At 45.5% G+C, this 21,189-nt stretch overlaps 1 protein-coding gene across 2 annotated transcripts in view; it reads left to right on the top strand.

The window, feature by feature from the left end:
• Positions 1 to 21,189, top strand: part of LOC137449277 (uncharacterized) — a 141,689-nt gene that overhangs the window by 64,005 nt on the left and 56,495 nt on the right. The window contains exons 2-4 of one of the 2 annotated variants that reach the window (XM_068154630.1): positions 133 to 267; positions 1,925 to 2,013; positions 2,468 to 2,702. In XM_068154630.1, the coding sequence (XP_068010731.1) occupies positions 183 to 267; positions 1,925 to 2,013; positions 2,468 to 2,702 (409 nt within the window). In that variant the 5' untranslated portion in view covers positions 133 to 182. The remainder of the gene's footprint in view (positions 1 to 132; positions 268 to 1,924; positions 2,014 to 2,467; positions 2,703 to 21,189) is intronic. The other variant, XR_010989344.1, reaches the window with a different exon arrangement.

The raw sequence follows: 21,189 nt of genomic DNA, 5'->3' as shown, positions 1-21,189 counted from the left end.
AGGCCTTCAACTAATGGGTTGAGGACTGTGTGCTATAGTAAACAGCCTCTGCAGCTGCTAGAGGCTAAATTTAAGTGTATATTGCTCCAGATACAAACAGTTCCACATTAGGTATTGTGTGTCCTCCCCCAGAACAGAACTGCAGCCATTGACCTTGGGAACCTGCACTGCATCAGCTTGGCATGGCTACTCCTTGGCCAGCAAATACCATCTCTTTTATAGATGTGGCTCTCAAAAATGAGAGCAACAACCCCAGCTCCAGTCAAGGTGAGTGTTACCAAGAATTCTGCATCCTCCTGCAGATGGTCTCAGTGCTGAACAACCAAGGAGCCATGAGGTGGTCAGGGAGGGTGTCTGGGGAGAAGAAGCTTGCTGGGGACAGGGAGGGGTAAGCAGTGTGCGGAGAAATGAGTGGTCCCAGGCAGCAGGAAGCTGCAGAGGGAAGGGGTTTGGAGAAAGATGCAAATAGCTCCAAGATGTCCTAGGACTTTCCAGACATCTCTGGCTGGGCCCCCACAAGTCCTATAGAGATGTGGGCAAGAGCTGTGAACTGCTCTTGGCTCTTGCTTGGGCTTCAGGCAAATTATTTTGCATGTAAACATGAAGCTCCATGCAAGGGTTCAAGGACAGTGCCCAGCTTCCTCAAAGAGTATGCTTCCTCGCTTTTTCTTCTTCCCTTCCTTTTTGCTTCTGTATGCTGTCCAGGGCCAGGAACAGTTTGGTCAAGACTCCTTCCACCAAGGTGCTTGCTAAACTTGGTTTACAAGAAATGCAGACATATTTCACCATCTGGAGCCTTTGGTCACCTCTATGACAAAAATGAAATAATCTTCCATCCAGTACCTGCAGGAATGCTCACTTGCACCTGAAAGGAGTCCATGAATAGAGGGAGGTTTGGTGCAGCTGTTTTCTGGTCTGGCCTGTTTCCAAACTGGGGCAGAGGTCCATCCTTCAGTGTCTGCTCAATTTGACTGAATAGATGACAGGGCTCAGGGGGACTTTGCCCCAGTGCAGCAACTGGGTGTCTAAAAGCAATCTCTCCAGAAGGAGGCTTTTTCAAGACACAGTATCCGATGTGGCAGGTGCATCCCAGGCACCAGCCCCTGGTTTGGAAATGCAGCAAACTGTGCTGACCAGACCCTGCTTAAATCTATTCTCACTAATTGTTAGCCTGTTTACATCAGCCCTCCAGCCTTCTTGTGTGTGCTGTGCAGCACTGCGTTGTGCTGTGGTAAAGAAAGATGGCTTTTGCAGTTTGGCTGACTCCAAGCTGGATCAGCTGGCCAGGTGCATGGCCAATTTCCATTACTGCTTTGAAGCTGAGAAGTATTTTGAAAATGATAGAGCTTTTAGCCCTGTAAGTAAAAGCTATTTATCTTAGGATGAAAAAGTGCTGGCATGGAAAAATTCCAATGCTATGAAAGCCTTTTTTCCTAAATGTCTTGGATACTTGCTGGATTAGGTTCACTGGTAAGGACCTTGGAGTTATGAATGTCTCTTTTACAGAAATGAGCTGCATGAGGAAAAGGAAAGCACTGGCATGCTTGTAAGTGGGACAGAGTGAGATTCCCCATGGACTAGACATTTCTGAGATTGCTTTTAGAGGTGCAGTCAGCATTACTGCAGTGAGCTGAGGTGGTAGTAAATACCCTGTCATAACCATAGCTGTTACTGTTTCCCAAGGGTATAGTATCAGCAGAATACCTTATATAAACAAAAGTGGAGCACGATTTGCTCTGCTCTGCATGGCTGTTTAATAATGCTTTGTGTTCCATACAGAGAGAATCAGAGTGTTTTATAGATGCTAATGAAATTAGCCTCATGATATTCTTGTGAGGTGGGGATGTGTTAGCAGCAGCCTTTACCCAGAGTATGTGTGTGGTGTAGGAGTTCCAGCTGTGTGTATGTTTACACTTTCTCACAGGACATGACCCAGTGGGACAGGGCCTTCTTCAGCCCCTGACCTGCTCCACTGCCTCCTCCCCAGCTAGTTTCTTTCACCTGACACTGAAGGTAGGTGCAGGAGGAGATGGTGGCAAACACACTGATGTGTCACTCCCCTGCAAGGCACAGGCTTTCTCCTGGGTCAGAGCAATCTTTCACTGCCCAAGGTCACATGAACAGAGACAGAAAACTCAGATCCTTCTCTTGTGTTGCTCAGGGTCTCTCTACTGCATTTCAGGCCCTTCTGGCAGCTTGCAGTATCTAAGCTCCAGGACTTTTCCCACATGGCCAGTGACTCCAAAGAGCAGCCTGGATAGCAAGGATGCTGGAGTGTGGCTTTCTTGCTTGCATTGTGCATGTCTATGACCTCTTTGGGTGAAAGATGGGATGCTGTCTGCTGCTTTGCAATGTTCCTGCCCTTGTCGCACAAGTAGCCCCAGTTGTGGCCCCAAGGTTGTTATAGATCCTAGGCAAACCTCTCTCTTTGTTTTTCTTGACATGGTATTGACTGATGCTTTCCAAGAAACAAGGGAAAAAAAGCTGCCTTCACAGTGGTAATTTTGACTCCATCTGGCAAAAGCAAACTCATCTCCTAAACAAAAAAGGCACAGGCATGGAGAGTAAATGGGTCACTTCAAGAAGCAGCCTCTTCCTTCTGACCCTGTGGCTACAAGTGACAAAATCTCCCTGGTGCTTGGTTAGAAGATCCATCCATTTGAAGATCTGCTCTGTCACAAGAACACCGAAGTGCTTTCCAGGTAAATAAGATGTACATATGAGACTTCATAATGGATTTCATAAAGTTTTCTGGACTTTCTGGTATGTACACTTTCTGCTTCCAAATCATACTTTGTCTTTCTATATCATGTGGCCTATGACTGGTAGGCTCATGCATGTTGCAGGGCATGAATTTGTGACAGAGTGGCCTAGAGAGCAGGGATGCTGGAAAACAGAAGGAGACATACCACATGCCCCGCTTCCCACCCTCTAGAATCTGCTTCTTTCCCCATGTGAAGTCTGAAGGGTTGTGGTAGCCCAGGAGCTCAGAGGAAGGGCTGAGACCTTCCTCCAAGTTGGACACTGAAGAGGACCCTTGTTTTAGAGCTCTCTGGTTGGAGGGAGACCTGGACCTGGGAGCAGCTCAGAGCATTACTCTGGAGGTTTACACCTCTTAGACTGTACAGTAGAGCTACCATGTATGCTAGGGGAAAAAACTCCTGGGAGCTCATCAGAGCCTTTCCTATCCCCTCCTATGCACTGTTACTGTCTTCTGACCAGACATTCAGCCAGTGGGAGCTGAGAAACTGCCCTACCTATGCAATATGAACACATGAGCCATTGAAAATGGTCCCAGTGATTCAGAGTGGAGAAAAAAATGCCATGCTCAGGCTTGATCTCCTGTTATGAAACAGGAGGATGAAAATAACACCTTTAAACATCATCTCCACAATCCAACTCCTCTGCATCTCTGCATCCTCCTAAAGGTTTGTTGGCTGGTGTCTGCAGGCAGCACTCACTGCCTGAGCTCTGTGTCTCCCCAGGGCTCTCTGCCTGGGTGCTCTTGGATGGTGTTTTGCTGCTGGGGTACAGCTGCCAAAGAAAGATGTAAATACCAGCTCGCAGGGCTTCAGTGCTGGTGAGTCACCGGTGTTTGGCCAGTGGTGAAATCAGGCTGTGGAATTTGGGTAGACCTTTCTGAGCTTCTCCCTCCAGCCACTCACAGGTACTTGAAGGTTGCATTCTGGTTTGTCTGGGAAAGTGAGTTCAAACTGGCCTTTTCCACCAGCAGGAGGCTTTCATGGGAAGGCTTTGTGGAAACAGCTGTGATCTGCTCAGCTTTCAATCTGAGGGGAAGGTGGATCCTGATGTGCTTTACTGCTGCTGGTTGCAGCCAATCTGGGATAGCCAACAGTGCATGAAGATACTTTCCTCTTCCTGAGCCAGAATTCTGAACTGGCCTCTCCATCCCTTTGTGAAGTGCCCACTGTGACTAGTCCACATCTGAATTAATGAAATTCACTTAAGAAAGAGATGGAAATCTAGTGTTGGGGAGAATACTCTGCTTCAGAAGTATTTTTATCAGAGACAAATCTCATATTGCAGCACAGGATGAAACATGGATGTCCTTGAAAGCTTCATCAGGTTTAGATATAAATTTTAGAACTGGTTCTGTCTTAATAGAATAGAATAGAATTAACCAGTTTGGAAAAGACCTTTGAGATCATCGAGTCCAACCGATCATCCAACACTATCTAATCAACTAAACCATGGCACCAAGTGCCCCATCCAGTCTCTTCCGAAATGCCTCCAGTGATGGTGACTCCACCACCTCCCTGGTCAGCCCATTCCAATGGCCAGTCATTCTTTCTGTGAAGAACTTCTTCCTAACATCCAGCCTAAACCTTCCCTGGCACAGCTTGAGACTGTGTCCTCTAATGACTGGCTGGTTCGTGCTGTCCTGGAATCCAAACTGTCCACTTCCTAAAGCTCTATCTCTGGACAGAAGTTACCAACAGCATTACTTTTACACAGCAGGTTGGGTGGGCTTCTCATTGTGAGAGCAGTGGTGGTGAAAATGCAGTTTAGTTTTATTTTAGGGCTATGTTCACGCATCTCATTAGGCATACAAGAATTCCCAGGGAAAGCTCAGGCTAATTTCATTTTCTGTGCCAGCCAGTGAGCTGTGGACAGAGCAAGAGCCCTCCAGACAGGCTCTGCCCTGCTGACCCTCCCCTTCCCTGCCTGCTGCTAATTAGAGCTTGGCTTAAACTGTGAAACTTGAGTTTGAGGGCCTCTTCTACAAACTCTCTCTAATCACAGCACATAGCATTGGCAAAAACAGGCAGTCATGGTGTGTAGGTAGAAATCCAATCCTCATCTGAGCTGACCACCAGCCTTTTGTAACACTGCTTAGAAATTAGGCTTTCGATCATGATGAGGCTCAGCGCTTCCTGCTTGGTTTCCCCCCCCCCCCCCCGCCTATGGTGCCTGGAATGTGTCCTAACAGTCTGTTGATGGAAATGATAATTAGGGGCTTTGTTGTGAGCAATGTGCATGAACTTTTCAAGATGTCATTCAAAAAATATTTTTTACAGTCAGTTCTTGATTATCAGTGGGTGTGTTATCTGAGCTGCACATTGGATGTGCCATGTTTAAAACAAATCAGAACTCTTTCAGAGACATTATAAAGTATAACACACTTGCAAAAATGTTGTTTTTATTTATAAACTCCTACTGTATCTTAAACTTTGGGTTTTTTTCAAAGGTAAATGTATTAAAGCACTGCATTCCTGAGGCTTTATTTGCATGTATCTTGTATTATTTGTTTTGCCTTTTTTTCTTTGTCCTCATTACCCTGGATACTGGGAGTTGAGCATATCAGATTATAGCATCTGTGGAGGAGGGCATGTGACACTGTAACCTTTCCCCAGCTGTTTTCTTCTGGTGCTGCATAAGAGTTTCTGCAGTGTGATGCTGCACAGCAAGCTGGGTGGGAGAGGAAAAGAGAGTGCTCTGCTGTGGAAAAAAAAAAAAAAAGCCTGTACCTGAAGGAGTGTGAGTGAATGACAAATAGCTGAAAGAGAAGGGATGTCTTAGAAACCATTTGTCAGGGTGGAGAAGCAGCGGCTTGTTACAAACATGCCTGTTCAGTTGAAAGGATGAATTGACAGACGAAGGCTCAGTGCAAATTCAGCTGCCATCACTTCAAAAGCTCTCACAGCTGAATCAGCAAATTTCTGATTTCATACATAATGGATGTGTGCTATTCCGATGCCCACAGCAAGACTTGTGTTAAGCTCCTTAAATTAGCTGTTTATGATAGTCACATTCTGTAGCTGCAGCTTGTTTTTTTCCTGGACCTCCTTCTCTTCTCATGCCTCTTCCTTGTACATCTCTGGGAACAACTGCATAAGCAAGGATTTTGGTGCAGGAGTGGTACTGCTACAGTGCTACCCATACCAAGATTTCCAGACACACTTTTCACAATCTTTTCAGCCTGCATGTTGCTGCAATTCCTACTGTGCTGGCGCTGCCTGTCCCCACCACTAGGAAGGGGCTGGGGCCTGGAAGCTCCAGTGGACTGACCTGCACAGTCTTGGCATGCAGGAGTGCAGGGCACTGGGTGTTTTTTCCCCATGCTTGTCCTTGCTCCTTCCTTGCCATCTGCTTACCACCTCTATTGCCAGAAACATCTTTCCTCTACCACTGCTTCTTCTCAAGAGTCATTGTGTATTCCCAGCCCAGAATTGCTGCCCTGTTCACCTCCCAGTATACTGTGGCTTGGAGGCAAGTACTCCTCATGGCTGGCATAACTCCATCCATATCAGCATTGGGTACAGCTTGCACTAGAGAAGGACACAAATCAACCACATGCAGACTTCAGTGACATTTGGGTTCAGATCCTTGGTTTGATTATAAAGCTCTCTAAGAAGTGACATAGGATTATATTAGAGTTGCTTGAAGAGTTTGAAAGTGGCTCAGGATCTTCACTAAAATCCTTCTGAACAAAGTATTATTAAATGGTTGTCAACATTAATCCAAACCTTGTGGCCCTATAACGGTTTTACTCTTTTATGCATATATATATATATATTAGCTTAATAAATGGAGAAGAAAGGTAAGGTTGCCATCCTTTTATTCAAACCAGAAGGTTTTCTGAAAGGAACTTTTGGCTGAATTTTCTTTTTTAAAGTGTTGGCTGAGAAATGTCAACCAGCTCTAGTATCTTGCGAAAGATGTTGCAGTTAATAAAACGTCAGGCAGGCCAAAACAATATACCCATTCATCTCTTTCTAGCTCTGTGCTCCCTTTTCCTGCCACCCTGCTTGCTCCCAGAGGCACAAGCCCTATCTAGTGATGGCAGCCTTTCCACTGGCTTTGGAGGGATTTCTGGGCTAAGAAGTCCTTTTGTGAGCCACAACTGCAAGGCAGCAGCCTGCAGCAGCTAAGGGAAGCGCACACATCCCTGCACAGAGGGGACATACAACATCTCTGCCACGGGATGGTGGGAACTGTGATGCCTTCCTTGGATATGTCACATGAAGACCAGTAAAACAGCAGAATGAGTAATCCTCATTTTCTCAAAAAAGCTATTTCACTCCCTCTCTTGACCCCAGGGATATGTAAAAGCTGTCTGTGCTGCAGACAAAATCTGGTCCTCGAGAGCCAGAGGAGGAAGGAACAGCTGGGGCTTTGCTGGAATATGATACCAGTGTAGTTCCTTTTTAAGGGGTGGAAGTGGGGCAGAGCTGCCCCAAGGGCTTCCCCCACTGCCTCACTCCAGAAGTGGGACCCTGTGAATCTCAAAGTGCTTAGGGGCCTCCGAGGCACATGCAATGTTTCTGTTTGCTGTGCTATTTCGGGAATTTTTCATAAGACAAACAAGGGCCCCCTCTTGATTCACTGAGGTCCTTAGCAAACTGTAGGATGGTATTTACATTGCTAAGGTATTCACACAAGCTCTCTCCCAAACAGCAAGTTCACCAGGGAGGAGGTGACCTTCAGCATTTCTTGGTTTTGCCCTGTATCTGGCAGGCGGGGGGCCTGCCTGTTTGACTGGAGTACTGTAATCAAAATAAATCATCCTTATCATCACCAGGGGTGATACTGCAATGGAAACAGAAGCAGGCGCCTGCTTTGCACTTTGCAAAAAAATGACATCATTGTGAGAATGATGGGAGGGAAGAGAGGTCAGGGGATGAACTCCAGGTGCCTGCTGACACTGCCTTTCCTGAGCAGGACTCTCCTACCCAGGGCCAGCCTCCCAGTTTGACAAGGGCATGAACAAACTACCTGCATGTCAGGGTAGCAGCTCTGCTGTCCGAATTAAAGCAAATAATAACCAGGAAGAATTTCTAATGAATGAAAAGGGGAGAGCATGTTGAGGTTCTGGTTCAGCCTACCACCTTTTTTTAATGGCAAAATTATAAAGGACCACCTCAAACTCTCTGCCTCTTTCCTCTTTGGGCAAACTACAGAATACAATTTGTCATTTTGGTTGCCTGGCAAGTTTTGGAGGGAAGAAAAAAAAAGGATAGAGGAATTATTTAAGATTTTTTTTTCCCCCATGGATTTCTGTGATTCTCATGGTGCTGAGGCTGACTTTGGCTGAATTCTCATAATACTGAGGAAAGCGAGCACTTAGAGAATCTACTCATGCTAGCAATGCTCTGGATACCATAATCACAGGGGGGAAAAGTCTTTACAGTTTGCATGTATTAAAATCCAGCAACTGCATATAGGCATGGGCCATGGGCTGAAGAGTGAATTCTCTGATGCCCAATAAGGTGTAATAATTCTTTCCCTTTGAAGGAGGATTTATAGAGATCCTGTCCAGCTGAGTATTTTCATGAAGATTGTAGGAGCAACTTCCTTTTTCAGAGGCTAGAATTTGCCAAAGAGGATTTATCAGTTTGTGTCAAGGAAAACAGTTGTGGGAAAGGTGATGAGATGTGCAGGGAAGAAAGGGCTTATGCTCAAAGCAAAGCCAGGTGAAGTAGGTCTTGACTCTGAGTGTGAATGAGGCACACATGCTGCTCAGGCCTCTGCTGCCTGACCAGAAGGCAGAGATGAGCACAAATGATGAGCACTTTGGTTTCCTTGGGTAGGTGATGTTATTTCCTTGCTGCAGGTCATTTGAACCTCAGGCAAAGATGCTGTCTCTACCACTGTCTTCCTTGGTCCCATTGCTTTTCTCCATTGTGGGAGGGTAGTCACAGGAAAGCCAGTAGCAGTCAGACAGGGAAGGCCATCCCATGCTCCCCGGTGATGCTGCGTGCTCTAGCAGGACTAGGCAAAGGGTTTAAAGATGAGTTGTTTTAACACTTTCACACTCTTTTTCTGCCTTCCTCAAAGAGACAGGCCTTAGCTTTGAAGCCTTTGAAACATCAAAGGATGAGATTTCCACAGGAGCTTAAGGGAGTTGGGTGCACTCATCTCATTGATGGTCAATAGGAGATGGGTGCTTAATCCCTGGAGGTGCTTTGAAAATCTTGGCCTAGTATAAGTCCTTACTGGAGAGAAAATAAGAAGCAGTTGGCAGATCCTTTACAAAGCTGACTTTGTGAAAGGCAGATCCTGCCTTTTTTTCTGAAGATAAAACATGATGAATTTGAAGATCATCTACAGAACTCAGACTTGCCATGAAAACTTCCAACTGCTTTTTAAAAGAGGTGCACTTAAAAACAGTCTGTGATTTTGCTCCGTCCAAAAGATCATAACTCATGTGCTGCCTCTTGCTCTCCTCACACTGCCACTGCAGGCATAGAGTAACCTCGCTGAAAACCTGAAATGGAGGCTATTACCCATGGAGTCAGTACCGTTTCTCTGGCTCTTTTTGCATCATCTGGCAGCAGTACTTCAGTACAGCCTGTGTTACTTTTTGACAGGGGTATTATTGCCTGTTTGCTCCTGCTTGTGAATATTAAACCTGGGTGGTTTAACTCTAATACCATGGAGGGGGGACCACCAGAGCAGCGTGCCCCACTGGAATCTTCTCATTGCCACCAGTGCCAATGCCCACTGCCTACTACCACCTGTCTTGGGACCCTGAGGTGCAGATGGGGCTTTGCCGGGAGTGGTAAGTGCTATTTTGGCCAAACCTGCTCAGAGCGGCCTGCCACCAGCGAGCCCATGAGGCATGAGGTTACCACTGGTGCCTCTCCTTGGGCCTGCCCTGGTGCTAACTGTGAGGAGAGGTGGCAGGAGGGGGTCATGACTGTGGGCAGCCCAGCAGCAGCTGTGACCAAGGGCTGGTGTCAACGGGTTCCCGCAGAAAGGCAAAGGAAACTTGGCTGCAGTCTTGCTGTTGTGCTATTTTTACTTGAGGTAATAATAGGAGCTCCACTGTAAATAAAAATAGACAAGAGAAGAATTTCCCAAGCCTGTCTCTGCTCATTTCTTTCCTGGTGAGGAATTATCCCACTCCAGAAGAGTAAAGTGTACTTGTCTGCTGCTTGGAAACTGGGACAATAACAATGGAAGGGAAAGAAGAGATTACAGAGTTGTCATGGGGGTGATATCAACATATTGTACACTGGGTGCCAGAAGTACATCCACTAAAGCAAATAATAGCCATGCACTGTAGGGCTTGAGCTGACAATGTGAGGCCAGGCAGACCTGGTCTCAGCAACTCTTCATACCAGCTGCCTTGCAGAGCCTGTGCTGGGGAAGGACCCTTATCTCTCATCTGCCTGGTGGGGCCCTGGTACTGGCTCTTGGGTGAACGTTATTGCATCCCTCTCCTGACAGTCACTGGCACTTCAGTAGCACCTCTGCTTCAGCTGCACCTAGGGGGACAGAGCATTCTTGCTCCCTCAACAACCAAACAAGGTGGTGAGGAGTGTAAACTGCATTACCTGCTGATATCTAGTGCCTTTCACAAATAGGCTTTGTGTTTTGCCCTTTTGCTGCAAACTCTGAATTTGTGGGGGTACTTTTTTCTTCTCGTATGAGCCAGGGAACTGAAATCCTCCCACTCTTACACACTGAATGTGTCTTTTGGTTAATGACTACACCTGTAATTAGAAAAGTGCATTAACTGTGCTGTCCTCACAGACTACAGGACTCTGCCAGATGAGCTGACCCTGACATCTTGTCACAGTCTACCTTCCCCTGCCAAAGAGTGCTCTCTTTCTCTATTTCAAGTGTCCTCAGCATTCAAGGAAATCCCCAGTCACCAGGAGCTGCAAAGGCAGGAGCCCCAGTAGATACTTGTGAGGAACCTGCAGATGTGCTGCAGACCACAGTGGGGAAGGGATGTGGCAAAGTCAGAAGCAGCACCACACAAACCTGTCTGAAAACTACTCAGTGCCAGAGGGCTTTGTGTGCAACACTTTCTCATGCTTTCTCTGTCTACTGAGACATAATGCAGAAAAGATCTGGAGATTCTGCCATGTAGCATTTGGACTCAAGAAGATTTTAAAAAGACCTGTATGAATATAGCCACAGGTGCCGTGGGAGATGGATAGCCAGAGAAAGAGAGATTTGTATGCACATGAAGCCTTGCTAGCAGAGATAACTAGCTCTGAGAAGCTAAGTAAGTGTTAGGAAGTCCAAATTCTGTCCCTACTTACGAACAGGGTTTTTGTTGATGGCTGGGGATGTTTGAAGAATGAAGTGCACAGATGGTCTTACTCTCTTTCTGCCTCCTGCTGTCTGCATAACTGACAAAGCTGCTCTGGTGTAAAAGCCATCTAAGCAAATGCAAAGCTCTTCCATGCCTCTTACCTAGGTTGCACCAAAGCTACCTTGCTGAGGAGCAGAAGACAATTGAGACTGACAGTAAACACGGTGGTGGTTCTAATTTAGGGATGCTCTCTAATTTCACCCGTGCTCTCTAATTTTACCCTTTTTCTCTCAACTTTATATTTTGGTTGGCTAAAGCTTAATACAGACACTGCAGAGAGGTGCTGTGGTCATCCACTGCTTTGCCAAAGCCTGGGTTTTAACAGCAGCCTGATGATACCACTGCTCAGGAGCAGGGTCTTTACTGAGTGTATTACTTTTATGCTTGTCAAAAAGAAAGTCTTTGTATTTAAGGATTTTTTCCCCTGAAGTTCATGACAAAAAATATTCTCAGTTCAAACCTTAGCCTTCTGATATAGTAGCCTTTTTTTCATTGAGGCATCAGTCTAGTCAAGCACTTAAGTTTGATTGTGTGCCTAATAGAGTCAAAACCAGCTTCAGGAGTGTCTCTTGCTGCCCTACTAAACAGGCATAGGCAATGCATAAATGCAGATGTCTTGCTGAATCAGAGCAAAGTGATATTATGCTCCCACTAGCTGAGATGGAGCAGTGAACTGCATGTGTCAACAAGGTGAGATTTCAGAGTGGAGGTGACATTAGAGGACAGAGAAGCCAGTTTTTAATAGCATTTGCTGCACCTTGACATAGCTGTAAGATGAGAGACTGAGTTGAAATGGCAAAATTTTGAAATGTAACTCAGAAGCAGTTGGAGCCTTTTGCAGTGCTGTTTGCTTTCTATGCAGGCATACGGTGGGGAGGGTTTCTTCTCCTCTCATGTGTGCAGTCACATACCTTATTATTTCATGGTAGGACAAATAGGCCACCAAGAACAGAAAGTGGGACGTTTGTCCTCTCTCCTCTATGGGAGATGCAGTGCAGATTGGCTTTCTGAGAACTAGGACAGTACCTCCAAAAGTAGAATAGCTGGTCACCCCATTTGTGTGTGTCTTGCCTTACAGATGTATCCTCTAAATCTCAAGCTCTAAGAGACATTTGTGGCCTACTTAGGGAAATGTTTTCTGAAAATAGGGATGGATATGCTGGAACAGACCAGAACTTCTGCCTTCTTTCTGGAGCACTGAGCAGAGCTAGCAATTGGAGAAGCCATGTGCTGGACAAACAAACTAAATGGCACTCTGCATCACTTCTTCCGTATCAAGCAATACCACAGTGACAAATATGCCATCCCTGTCCAGAAAGTGTTTGCCTTTCAGCAGCAAACACATCCAGAAGACATTGCACTGCAGTGTGAGATGATGCTTCACTGAAACAGAGATCAGTTACCAAACTGGACTTGTGCATGTATGCTATACACATGTATATATAACAACATATATTTAACCAGAAACAAAAATGTGACTTTCATTCAAATAAAATACATAGAAAGGATACACAGAACATTTAATTGTCCTGCACTAAGGTCCTTCTCAAAGTATAACTAGGTCTATAATGTCTACAATCTCATTTGAGTGCTAATGATGCCTATGGGATGGTCAGTAGGACATGCCTGGGCACCGTTTACTGTGTGGGTAAACAGAATCACAGAATACAAACCAGGTCAACTAGCACAGTTCCTAGAATGCTGCTGCTGTCCTTATTGGTCAAGGAAAACTCCTCTGTGGCTCACTTAACAATGGCCATTAATTTTTCCACCTGGCTACAGCTTGGACTAATCCCATGTAGGCTTCTTGCCTTGAGCCAGAGGTTACTCAGAGTGGCTCGGCTGCTCTGAAATATGGGTGCACTCTCTTGGGACTCATCTTTAGTCAAGTCAGTTGTGAGGCTGAATCTTAATAGTTAGAGAGGGAGGCTAATAAAAAGGGAAGCTTTTTTAAATTATTATTTTTTGATCCATTAAGAGTGCTTTAGTAATTAATTTGGAGGCTAGTGGCTCCAGTTGTAGTAGGAAGCTCACTGCCTTGAGAACAGGTCTTTAATCCACACGAAGAGCTGCTTCATAAGCCATATGTAAGGCCCTGCTTTGAATATTAATACCCAGAGCACTTATTCAGCTCACAGCCATTTCATGGAAATGCTGTGCTTCTGTGAGGCCAGACTGAGCCCCTGGCTGCTCTGATTTTTAATTCTTTAAATTTTTTTTTTTTCCCCCCAACAACAGTTTCAGGTTGTTCTGTACTCTTAATTCAAAATCCTTATTCAGCTTAGAGTCTCTGATGCCACTGCATTTCTATTACATAATATTAACTGATTTTAGATTTAATGAAAATGTGAAGGAGACTATAGGACAGCAGGCTTGGTCTACTTAACAAAGTGACCTACTAGTTATATACTTCATGAAGTTAATCTTCTACAGGGCAGCCCCTCCTAAAATAAAATAAGACAAGGAGGCAGTGAGTTCTGGTGGGCGCTTGTGTTTTTAAAGGCCTTCAGCAAAAGCTGGCAAATGAATATTCAGTGTGAACTGAGATGTATTCTAGCTGTGTCAGCCTTACAGCTTTTGTTTTTTACATTTATATCTGTTGGCAGAACTGGGGAAATTACAGTGACAGAGCCTCTGTTGAAACACTTGCTCCCACCAAGTGCCATTTGTCCAGAGCTGAGGGCACTGCATCTATGGCAGTGGCAGGTTCATAAGAAGTCAGAGGTCTTGGAAGTGGATGTGGACAATCCTGATGATTTTTAATAATCAGTGATGCCTGGGGAGGATGGTTTGGGCTTCTGATGCAGGACCTTGGTCATACTCCAATCCATGCAATGATGTACTGAACTGAGCCACCTACCTTGTGGGGGATCCTTCCCACAAAGCTGACATAGTGAGCAATGTGTGATGATTGTTGCAACTGTTTTGCACTTCCAGTGCTGAAAAGGGATGGAGCAGGTACTGATTTTCTCTCCACATAGTTACTACATTTGCATGTGTTCCTCATTAAAAGGCAGCACTGTTACTTGCTATTTATGACTGCAAAGCACTCTTGCTCTTTGGTGACCAGCAGGACACGGCACATACCTGCAACACCAGAATCCTATTCTGAAGCAGGGCAGAGGCAAGGCAGGGATTTATGTGCATGTAGAGAAGGTAGCTAATTTGTACCATACACCAGTGCTTAGTGTTTGCAGTGTAAATACTTGTCTCTGTGCTTGGTTCTACACTTTTTGCTATCTCCAGGGTGCTCTCTGGAAGAGATAGTTACTCTGGATCTGAGCTTCTGGTCGTGTATAAATTCCCGTCTTGTACAAAATCTGGTAGGTGGCTCAATCCAGCAACACTATCTTGATATGAATGTCTCTAGGAGGCAAAAGAAGTAGAAATCCAAAGCTAAGCATGTGTCTGAGTCCTGCAGTATGATGAAACAGGCAGGCAACCAGTTGAAACCGTTGCCTAGTATGTAGCAAATTTCCAGTTTATTGTTTTATTCTGCCACTTCCACTCTTGTCTGCTCAGTCTGATGTTACACCTTACCCTTAACTTCCAACTGTAACCCCTCTTCAGGTAACATTTCATCTCATAGCAGGCCTGCCCCAGTGAGGACCTGAACCTAGTCTTAACTGGCAAACATCTAAAGACCTTTTGGCCTCTTACCTCGAGTGAGATCTATGGAAATTGTGTGCTTATGGAGCTCTGTCACAATTTAAACTTCTTGGACAGTGCATTCAGAGGTACACTTCAAAGGCCTGATCCCCTGGGTTTCTCCTCTAGGCTTCCCCAGCTTAGGAAATTGGCATAGTGGCTCCCTTCTGGCTAGGACAGCAGGAGATCCCACCGTGGGACCTGAGCATGCCCCTGGCTTGTGTAAACTAATCCTAGTCTTTGGGTTGACTATGAAAACAGTATGAAGTTGTGAAAGTGAACATTCGTGTGTAAAGCTCAAGCTCATGGACCTCATAAACTGTGCTCACCAGCAAACTCATTCTCTTTCCTTCATTTATTCCTGAACGAGCCAAGAGGTTCACTTAGCACTTTGGACCAAACTGTTCCAGATTGCAGTTGTGTTTCAGTAGTGTTTGCTGGATCAAACAAAACAGGTAGCTTCCACTGACTCTTTCAGATGGATGGAGAGGGCAAGGCCACAACACCAGCCCAAAGAACTTCAGTCTGTCTAGGTGGACTAGAAGACACAGGGAGAGGAGATGGTGGTTGGAGAGAGATAAAAGGCTCCCAACCACCTCAGAAGGAGGCTCTGACATCCTGGGGCTGAAAACTGATGGAAACTGAACAGCTGTGTCCTCTCTTCCTCTGTGTGCTATTGGCTGCAGAAAACAGACAGGATTGTTTGTCATATGAGTGTCCTTCATCTGAACATGCAAGGGAAGCTGTGTCAGGAGAAGTGGAGACACTGCCACCCAGATAACAACCTCTGCCCACAGCAGGGCCGGTGCTCTCACGGTTTTGCAGCACCACATGCTAGGCAGAAGCTGAGCCTGGGTTGGCTGCAGAATGAGCAGGGTTGCTTCTCTTCTCTGTTACAGAGATGTGCAAAACCTGTTTCCTCTTTGAGGTCTGGGGGGTAGCTCTATCTATGATCTTTACCTGGTCTTCAGAGGACTTGCTTGGTTCTGGACACACAGGTACTAGAAGAGATGGATGAAGAGTTTGGTCCTGATGAGGAAAATGAGAGCATGAGATGCTGGACAGACCAGCAAGCAAGGGCCTTAAGTTAGATGTGAAAAACAAGTCTAGGATGGAGGAAGGGCCCCCTCCTCAGGAAATGCAGGAATTGTAGCTTGGAAGCTTATTTAGAGGCTGTGAGGCTGCGATAAAATGGTAACAACCCTGGACCCAAAACTTGAGAGGAGAACATAGGTCTTTCTGCCTTTGCTGCTTCAGTGCCACATATAGGGTAGACAGTGGCCTCCTCAGCAGCTTGCCTTTGCCTTTGTGAACACAGTGATGGAGCTGGCTTGGTGGTGAGCCAAGAAATGGCAGGAACTCATGAGAAACAACCAATCTGAGGCAAGGGATTCCTTTTTCAACCCCAAAGTAGGCACATGGGTGATTTGCATACTTGGGCAGGATTTGGGCATTTGTGCCCAGCCTTGTGGTTCATTTCCTCATTCACTCAAATGCAGAAAGAGTGAGGAAATGTTTGGTAAACAGGAATCTAAGGTTTCAGCAGTGAAAAACATTAACTTTTGCCCACAGAGCTGCTTGCAGCATTGGCTTGGAAGTGTTTCTCAGAAGGTGATGATTTTCTAAGCCTGAGGTAGCTCCAGCTATTCTCCCCATGTTGCCTTGCTGCTGCTCCCTATCATGGAAAGCACCCACCCTGTGTCTGGAACTCTGGCTGGCAGACCCACAATGCTTCCAAGGGTTTGAATAAGCAAGGAAAGTGCAGTAAGGTGGGGTCCTTTGGGTTGGCCTCAACTGGCACTGGTGAGGGCCAAGCTAGGAAACTTGCACAGCTGCTGCCTGGGCTCAATTTGGTCTGTGAATAACTGGAGAGCTTTCCATCACCAGGGCTGTCAGTCCAGGTATTTGCAAGCATTTTATTTGGTGGTTTCTTTTTAGTGTGGTTGCTGGACAGGGAGGACAGGATAGAGAGAAGAACCTTTCATGCTTCAGCCTTCTGCAGCATCCGGCGTTTTCATGAAACCACAAAGGACGTTAAAGAAAAAAGAACAAGTGCTCTGTTTATAGGGATTTAGACTGTCAAAACAAAGAGGGGGCTGTGTTGTTCAGTGATTGCCCAGAGTCAAGGAGCCCGGACACATAGGTTCACAAGAGATGGGTTTCCAGGTTGGAACCTACCCTGCTTTCCCACCCTCCCTGGGCCACAGTTTGCTGCCCCTCACTTGTGCCCCTACAAGGGTTGGCAGTGCTGACTGGCACTCCACATCCAGTGTGCTGCCCAGTATTGCCATGCATATTAAAAAGCCTCTCAGGAAGATGAATCCAGACTTCTGCAACTGCCTGGGAATTTGTCTTGTGCAGGGCTTTTCCATTCAGAACCCCTTGTGGCACATGTTGGATTGAATGGAGAAGCACGATGAGCACCCCAAATGAGAACTGCATGGTGAGAGGCGTTGGACAATCTGTAGTCCACACGCCATCAGCTGTTGCTGCACTGGTTGAGTGTAAATGCTCCTTTTCACCACCTGTGGAAGTGCAGGTTTTTATGCAAGCATGATACTGGGAGATAGCACAGAAACAGGTCTGTTGGCAATAGCAGAAAGTCTGCTTTTTTTTTTTTTTTTTTTTTTTTTTTTTTTAGGGGGGAGGGGGGGAACATTGCATTGGAACAATGGCAGCAGGAGGAAAAGGATGGTGGCAGTTGCCTGTGATTCTTAATCACCTGTACTCACCTCTCCTCAGTGTCCAGGCTGACTGAAATACAAAATAAAGGCAACAGCAGAGCATATATCAGATGCTGGAAGTCCTTTTCATGATCTGAAACCAGTGTACCCAACCACAGATCTATGCTGAGAACAGCAGCTCCCTCAGGCCACCATTCACCCACCACACTTCATCCCTCAGGGGAACAAGCTGTAAAACAAGTGAGAGCCTGTAAACATCCAAACCACCCAGTGCTTCTTGGTAGGTATTCGTGGACGAAGGCATTTTGAGGGTGTGCAATATGAATGGCTCAAGTGCCTCTGCAGACTGAAGGTCTGTCCAGCTAGTGTTGGGCTATGGTGGTGGCTGTGACTGCCCCCTGGCTCCCACACCGTGACTGCTGGCAGTTTCCAGAAAGACAGGGGTAAAGCAGATGGCAGAGGCCCAACACTGCATGGCCTTGTGTAACCTGCTACAGGGAGCAAGTGGCCTGCAACTCCTGTGATTCCTCTGCCTCCAGCTAAGTGCATTAAAACATTTCCATCTCATTCAAAAGTGCTGTTTTACTAGCTAAAACTGCTCCTGGCCACTGCAAAAATTCCTAGTTTCTCTTCACTGCTGGAGTGTTGGTATATTTTAAGAGGAAGAGCTGGGGGAGGGATAATAAATAAATAAGTTCTCACTCATGTTTCTTAGTCACTCAGCAGCCATTGGACATTTCGTTTTAAGTATATTATTAGCAATCCATATACTCCAAACATAAACAGCAAGGATGAGTGCATGTGCACGCTGCCTCCAGACACTGCTGCTTCATGTTTCTGCTGGATGGGGTCCATGTGTGCCGAGAGCAACTCTCCTAAGTCTGCCAGTGGTGGGGACATCAAAGACGGTGTCAGATGAGAGCCCACCTTTGTGTGGTGGGGAGGGTGAGCATCTGCTTCTGGACTTTGCCAGGGCTCAGCTCCCTGCGAGGATTCAGATGCCCATGAGTTAAAAGGGTTTGCAACATGCAGCACTATGTCTGAATTGCACTATGTTCAAATCATCTCCTAGTGACCTGTGAGGGAAATACTGAGCTAAGAATGTATTACAAGCCTTTGGAAGGATGAGGACTGAATCAACCACTCGTCTTTTATTATCCAACTCTCCTTAACAATCTCCTCAACAATCTCCTCATTCACAGAGAAGCAGTAAAATTTTGGGTGTGGAAGAGAACCAGTAAATTCTACTACTCATGGAATCTATGAAAATTATTTTCTCCTTGGGTTTGCATAAGAAGCAAATAAGCAGCAAATAAGAGACAAGCATTTGGGGACTTTCCAAAGAAAAGTTGTAGAGATAGTCTTAGTAGTCTCTGTGGTTTTCATCAGCTTGGAGAAAAAGTCACATATTTTACAGGGATATTTTTTTCCAAAAAAGACTTCATTAGGAGTGTCCACATTACATAACTATCTTAAAGCTTAAGATTAAAGCTAATTAGACACATTTGTGCTGTGCCACACTGCTTGTGCAGGTGATTATTAATCTAGTCTACAGATTTTTTGGCCCTCATGTACAGTCATGTACATGCTAAATGATTTTGGCCCATTACATGTGAATTGTCTTCAGCACTGATTCAATGAAAAGCTTAAATTTGCTCCTAGAGGTTTCTGTTGGCTCTTAAAGACAGTCATACTGGTCCACAGTACTTCTGCAGAGCTAACAGGCTGTGTGAGCAAGTGAGTTTTGAACGTAAACCCTACAAAATTGTATCATCCAAGATCATGACAGATGTAAATGCAGAATATTTGCTTGAGGTTCCCTTTTTGTTAAGCTCTGCCATAAATGGTGGGTGCTCCTCTTTACCAGTAGCATGTACCAAATCAGTACCAAATCATCAGCCAAAGGAATTCCTAAAGAGCTGTGGGACTGACTATGAAGTAGTCAGGAGGTCACTGTGGTTTTCCAGACTAGCAGCAGGATGGGAGGCATAACTCCAAATTCAGCAGTGTCATCCTAGACTTACAAGCTGGAAAGTCTCATCACACTAGTCAATACTCACCATGTCACTCGGCATGCAGTGAGCTTTGTGTAGACTTCAGGACCAACTATTTCAGAATGCTTTGTCTGAAAGCCCTGGTGAAAAATTAGATTAACTTTCTAGACCTTCCAGTCAATTGTTTTTAATAGTTAAGTTTCTGTGGGTCACATCTTTAGTGTTGAAAAACATTTTAGTGTCATGTTTGTGTCACTCATACACTTAGACAAAGTGCTTCAGACACTAGACAGAGCACCAAAGTCTTTGGATTAATATTCCTCTGGACTCTCTGATATCTGAAGATCAGTTTGGACCCAAAGTCTTTTGCAAAACTGAAATATTAAGTGTGCCAATGAAGCTTTAGGACAGCAAAGGTAGCTATCAGCAGTTTCCAGTTGCTTCGTTCTAGTGATGGAGAGGTAAAATGTGTAAGACAAGGCAAAAGGAACATACTAAATGCATCCTGTAGGATTGTATGATCCCTTGTTTTCTAGCTGTTTAAATGCAAGGATTTGTTATCTTACCTTGTATCTCCTTGTTCTTCTGGGGCCTTTTTTTGCCAACACTGAGCCCAACTGTGTCTTTGACCAAGGGCACATTTTTTTGCTATTTCTACTGACTTTGTCTATTGGGACCACCTTGCAAGATAGCACTTCTATGCAAGTGCTTGTAGGAAGCATCCAGCTGGATCTACCTCCTCTCCCTTAGTTTCAGGAAGACCTCTCCAAATGCAGTCCTATATGTTAGCACCAGTGAGTCAGCAGTACTAAACACTGCCTGCTAAACGGTGGCTGTGCATGGCCAACACTTTATGAAACTCATTCGTGTAAGTGGAGATTACAAACTAGAGAGCCATGCTGAGACATTGGGCATGCTACCAAGGATAGGCAGAGTACTGGGCTGTCAGAAAGCATTGAAGCTTTTGGGTTTGGGTACATACAGTAATGTGGCAGTATGTTCCAGTATTGTGTTTCATGCATACAGAAAGATGAGGGAATTCCCAGACATTTACTGGAAGAAACAACCAAGCACACCTGAGAGAGCAGCAGTCTCCAAAAGAAAGCAGATGTCCCCCCACATTCTGTTTCTGTCCTAGATCTTCCACCATGAATCCTTTTGCAGACCTATTCTTGCTACTAAGAGCACTGAACTTGCCCAGCCCTCTGTACCTGGGCTCCCACAAAACTTCCCACAAACTGGAAGTGAGTCTGGTATCTTCTTCTCTGTTGCTGAGTCTTTGTAATCTCTAGGCCACAAGTGTGGAAGGGCTTTGCAATCTAACTCATCAGGTCAGAGCAGGCTGTCAGGTAGGAGGGTCAGGAGATGAGCATGCACGGGAGTTGGGCGAGCGTCCTGGTACTGCTGTTTCTGCTCCATCAGGGTCCCCATCTCTAATTTGGCACAATTGCCCTTTCTCTATAAAAAAAAATAAATGGAGGACTCACTCATTTATCCACAGGATCTACCCTCTAAACCGTTGTCCTGCCTTAGGCGTTTCTGCATCAGGTGGAGCTCAGTGCTACCTGCAGCATCAGCATGGAAAGGCACAGCCTGAAGCAGTAGTCACCAACCCCTGCCAAAGAGCAGAGAATGGTTTGATTTTAGACTGAAATTTGGAGTAAATGTTGTGCCCTGGAAAAGGGCAGATCTGCAGCCCTGTTCTGAGGGGAGCTTCCTCCAGATTTCAACAGCAACAGAGACAACAGTACTCAAAAGAAATTATTGGAAAGTTTATATATTTCATAAAAAT

The sequence above is a fragment of the Melanerpes formicivorus genome, unplaced genomic scaffold (genome assembly GCF_026170545.1).
Source record: "Melanerpes formicivorus ecotype bairdi unplaced genomic scaffold, bMelFor1.0.p_v2 SCAF_2, whole genome shotgun sequence".
Lineage (NCBI taxonomy): Eukaryota > Metazoa > Chordata > Aves > Piciformes > Picidae > Melanerpes > Melanerpes formicivorus.
The sequence above is the reverse complement of the archived record's forward strand: the minus strand, read 5'-3'. Positions and strand labels throughout refer to the sequence as shown.